Source organism: Falco punctatus (genome assembly GCF_963210335.1).
Source record: "Falco punctatus genome assembly, contig: scaffold_23, whole genome shotgun sequence".
In the NCBI taxonomy this organism is placed as follows: Eukaryota; Metazoa; Chordata; class Aves; order Falconiformes; family Falconidae; genus Falco; species Falco punctatus.
Genome location: NW_027660078.1, coordinates 200,119 through 204,954, shown reverse-complemented (window position 1 = coordinate 204,954; position 4,836 = coordinate 200,119). Strand labels below are relative to the sequence as shown.

Here is a 4,836-nt window from a genome sequence, read left to right as displayed (position 1 = left end):
CCTAGGGACGCCTATAGGGTAAGAACTTTATGCTAGCACTAACTCACGGTAGCTGTTGCTCAGGGTGTTGCTTTAAGCGTGTTTTGCAGTCAGTCTACCATTACTTGCATTCTTTGAACCTTACTCTGTCACAAACTTGCATAATAAAAATCTTCAGCTGAAGTTCATTTTCTATAAGTCTCTGGAGATGTGAGTAGGGGTTTTAAGGGCTCTGACTCAATGATGCTGTCAGCGGGGTTCCTGGATAGGTTGGTAGAGTCACCCTCGGATACAGTGGGCTGTCAAAGTGCAGGTCGTGGGCAGGTTGGTCAGACACAAGGGTCTCGTCTGTCTTCGGAAACTGCCAGGCTCATTAAAAACCAAGAGTCTGAGGAAACCCCTCGTCTTAGTGTGAAAGCACTGCTGCACATCTGGGCTGAAGCCCCCCAGCTGTGGCACCAGCCCAGCTCTGCCTGGCCATAAGGCAAGTGGTACCAAGTGTCCCCGAGCCCGTGGGTGCAAAGGCTTTGCTTCAGAGCAGAGACGTGGCCTGGGCAAAGGAGAGCTGAGTCTTGAGCCCTCGGACTGTGCAATGAAGTGCTGAAATGGGCTCTGCAGGGCTTACTGAAGCACTGAGGACATCCTCCCTGCCCTGCCTGCAGAACCACCAGACACACACGTACACACACGCTCCGTTAGGAGTACTTGGATCCTTTGCTGCAGTCTTACTGGTGTCCTGTCTAGGAATGGGTTAACAAAAGTTGATGCTCATGCAGAAAACTTTTTCTAGTAAGGGAATTGCCAGTGCTGGAAATAAGTGTGTCCCCCCAGGTGAGGCAAGGCCCATGAGGGATTGCCTCATCCTGCTGCCCAGCAGGTTCCCCTGCAGCCCCAGGGACAGCTGGAGGGAGCCCAGAGGGGCAGAGGAGGGAGGCAGGGAGAGCTCAAAAGCAGACCTTGGTGGGAGGCTGCTGAGAGCTCCCTGCTGGAGAAATCTGCAGAGCCCTTGAGCCGGTAAGTGTGTGGCTGCAGGGCAATGCCTCTGCAGTTGCTAGCCGGGTCTACAGCAGCTGGGGCCCCCCAGCCTGTGGGACCGTGTGGGAGCCTTTTGCTGTGGAGGAGGCCAGTGTGCTGCAGAGCAGGGCTTCCCTGCTGCAGCGTGGGAGGGCCAGGGCATGTGGGCTGCCTTGTGCCAGGGCCGGCTGCAGGGCTGTGAAGGTGGCTGTGCAGGCAGGGGTGCCCAGGGCTGTCCTTGCCAGCAGGGTCCCTGCAGCCGCGGGGGCTCTGTGCTGGGGCAGGGGCTCTGCCGCCTGCCAGGGGCAGCTCTCAGCCTGCCGGGGGGCTCCCCACAGCTCTGGGGGCGTATGGACTGAGCCCCGAGAGGGAAGGATCTCTCTGCTGTTGAGAGTGTGCTGCATGGCTGAGCGCTGCTTACAAGGATAGGTTACCCTCAGAATATGTCTGGATGAGACTTTTCGTATCGAAGGTCAGCGCAGGGATTGCTATGATAAATCCAGGGCTCTCCTCAATCTGTGTTTTCAGCTTTCTGTTGTTGGGGGCAGGAGAGGGAAGGCAGAAATGTTAATGGAGATCTCGAGTTTGAAGATGTCCCTGAGACTGCCAGCTGTAACTGTGAGTGATGAGGAGGTCTGCCAGGAGCCTCCTGAAGTGCCCTCAGCCACTCCTCCACCTATGAACAGCAGCAGCAGCACCTTTGCTGGAGCCATCAGGGTCGTTCTGAGCTGCCCTTTTCCCCCTGCGGACAGGACCCTGCGCCCAGCCAGTGCCCTGCAGAGAGGCACGTTTGTGCGGGGCCAGTGCACAGAGGCAGAGATGGGATCTGTGAGCACTGACAGGGAAAGACCTGGCACAGGGAGATACCTCCCACAAGGAAAATCTCCTGACATCCAGGATATTGCAAGGACTGATAGGAAACTTCAGACAGAATTGTTGTTGAAAGGAGAATCAGAAAGCTCTCTCTGACCGTGTGCAGTGCAGACCCCTTTCTCTGAGGCATCCCCCTGGCTGCTCTCCCCCCAGCAAAGCCTCTGCCCTCAGGGCTGGGGGTCCCGAGGTGTGAGCCACCCCCTCTGCAGCCAGAGCTCCAGCAGAGCCGCGGTGCAGCTCTGCAGCCACGTGCCCCGGTCCCTCTGCAGAGCACAGGGGCTGAGAGCAGCTGCCCGGCAATGTTGGTGTGTGGGAGGTGGCGAGCAGAGCTGGGCAAGGGCAGCGCTGCCCTCAGTGCCTGGCACGCTCGCCCTGGACACTCATACCTAGACCATCAGTGCAATTTTACTTCTTTCTCTGCCTTTTGGTGTTAGTTTTATTCTCTTGCTCTTGCTGTCAGGCTCTCTGGGGATGGGTGTTTCAGCTGCAGAGTCACACTCTGACCTTGTGGGTCCTCTCCTGCAGGTGTGTCCATGGGAACAGGTGTCCCAGCTTTCCTCTCACCTGTGGGGCTGTGGGCAATGCCCTATGTGGGGCTGGGCAATGGGCTGGTTCTCCCTGAACCTGATGCTCTTGTTAGGGCACTTGGCTACCTCCTTGAAGTTCCCTTCCAAGCAGTGCGTTGCCCTCCAGAATGGAAACCTGTCCCCTCGCACCCATGAGTGATCTGAAAGCCCCACGTAGAGGCGTAGAGTTTCTGTGATGGAGAAAACGCTGTTGGGGAGGGTGAAATGAGCTGTGTATCCTTTGCTGTGGGTGGGATGCTGACTTCTGATGAAAGTCTACAACCTTTACTGGTCTGTGGTGGGTCAGTCTGTTCTCAGCAGTGCCTTGTGGTATTTCAGGGTAACATGGGAGTGTGGCCACCATTCATCTCAGGAAGGTGCAAGCCCATAGAAACTGGGAACCAGATGGACAGACCACCTCCCCTCACTGTGCCCTCACCCACAGGCAATCCTCTTGCCTCACAGACCTCACTCTGTTCCACCTGAGGGCAGCAAAAATGCTCTGCTTTTCTGACATCCGAGAATACGCAACAGGAGAGATGGGGGGAGCTGTGAAAAAAACTAAAACTCCCTTAAAATGCCTTCACCCTTCCCGTTCCTTAGCACTGGCGCTGCAGACGCTGACCAGCCCTTCTGCGTTGGCACTGGTTTCACAGGACAAAGTTAAACACCAGGACTGGTCCCTGCTCCCACCCACTGCTGCAGAGTGGGGCTGGCTGGTCAAGAGCCCGTGGGCAGATGCCCTGCTCTTCATCGCCCACACGGCCAGCACCAAGCAGGGCTGCAGCCACACAGCTGCAGGAAGGTCTCCGAGAAAAGAGAGGGATGTCTGTGTGTGACGGGGGGGTGGTCTGTGGGAAATGGCTTTGATTTTGCTTGCAGAAGTCTCCCCTAAATTATCACTGTCTTTTTCTCCTGTGACAGGATCATATGCCCAGAGGCAGCAGATGCCCAACAGCAGCTCCATCACCCAGTTCCTCCTCCTGGCATTGGCACACACGCGGGAGCTGCAGCTCTTGCACTTCTGGCTCTCCCTGGACATCTACCTGGCTGCCCTCATGGCCAACAGCCTCATCATCACCACCGTAGTGTGCGACCACCACCTGCACACCCCCATGTACTTCTTCCTCCTCAACCTCTCCCTCCTCGACCTGGGCTCCATCTCCACTATTGTCCCCAAAGCCATGGCCAACTCCCTCTGGGACACCAGGGACATCTCCTACTCAGGATGTGCTGCACAGCTCTTCCTGATTGTCTTTTTCCTTTCAGCAGAGTGTTCTCTCCTCACCGTCATGGCCTATGACCGCTTTGTGGCCATCTGCCAGCCCCTGCACTACGGGACCCTGCTGGGCAGCAGAGCTTGTGTCCACATGGCAGCAGCTGCCTGGGCCAGTGGGTTTCTCTATGCTGCTCTGCACACGGCCAATACACTGTCACTGCCGCTCTGCCAAGGCAATGCCCTGGGACAGGTCTTCTGTGAAATCCCACAGATCCTCAAGCTCTCCTGCTCACACACCTACCTCAGGGAAGTGGGGCTAATTGTGGTTAGTGTCTTAGTAGTTTTTGGGTGTTTTGTTTTCATTGTGCTGTCCTACGTGCAGATCTTCAGGGCTGTGCTGAGGATCCCCTCTGAGCAGGGACGGCACAAAGCCTTTTCCACGTGCCTCCCTCACCTGGCCGTGGTCTCCCTCTTTCTCAGCACTGCCATGTTTGCCTACCTGAAACCCCCCTCCATCTCTTCCCCATCGCTGGACCTGGTGGTGTCAGTCCTGTACTCGGTGGTGCCTCCAGCAGTGAACCCCCTCATCTACAGCATGAGGAGCCAGGAGCTCAAGGGTGCAATGTGCAAACTGATAACTGTATCTTCTTCTGAAGGAATAAAATTTTGAATAACATTTATAATGTAATTTATCACAGACCCAGAGTGTCTTCTGAATTTGTTGTAGTTTCTCAGGGTATTTCATTTCTGATAAAGGTGTCGTCCCCATTCTAATTCTTTCTGTGATTTTCTTTTCTGAAGGTGCCCTGCTCTCTCCTCATCTAACAAAGCCAAAGGGCCATTAAACCACTATGTTTTTCCTGGGATTCTTTCTTCCAAGGCCTTTCTGGAGCTGCAGGGACAGTTCCTGTACCCACAGACGGAGGGGAAAAAATTCCTGGCATGGCAGCACTGCCAGGGAACACCACCCCTTGGCTCTCCAGTGCTGTCCTCCTTCCACTTCCACACCCTCCTTCTGACCCCCTGCCTTGGTGTAAGGCCTGAGTGCTCTGGCAGCTTGGTCACCGCCGTGCTGCGTGGCAGTCCTGTGAGCGCAGGCAGGGGCAGGCAACGGGCACTCTGTGACGGTGCTGGCCTCCATAAAATGTTCTGGATTTGTGGAGACCACCTGAATGCAGCACTGCA

The 4,836-nt window shown here is 55.8% G+C and overlaps 1 protein-coding gene across 1 annotated transcript; it reads left to right on the top strand.

Annotated features, from left to right (window-relative positions):
- Positions 1 to 2,966: 2,966 nt before the first annotated feature.
- LOC308058062 (olfactory receptor 14C36-like) lies at positions 2,967 to 4,321 on the top strand (the record flags this gene model as incomplete). The annotated part of the gene is made up of 1 exon (XM_080412072.1): positions 2,967 to 4,321. Exon 1 carries the CDS (start codon positions 3,293 to 3,295, stop codon positions 4,319 to 4,321), a length of 1,029 nt encoding a protein of 342 aa, XP_080268198.1. The 5' UTR covers positions 2,967 to 3,292.
- Positions 4,322 to 4,836: the final 515 nt, after the last annotated feature.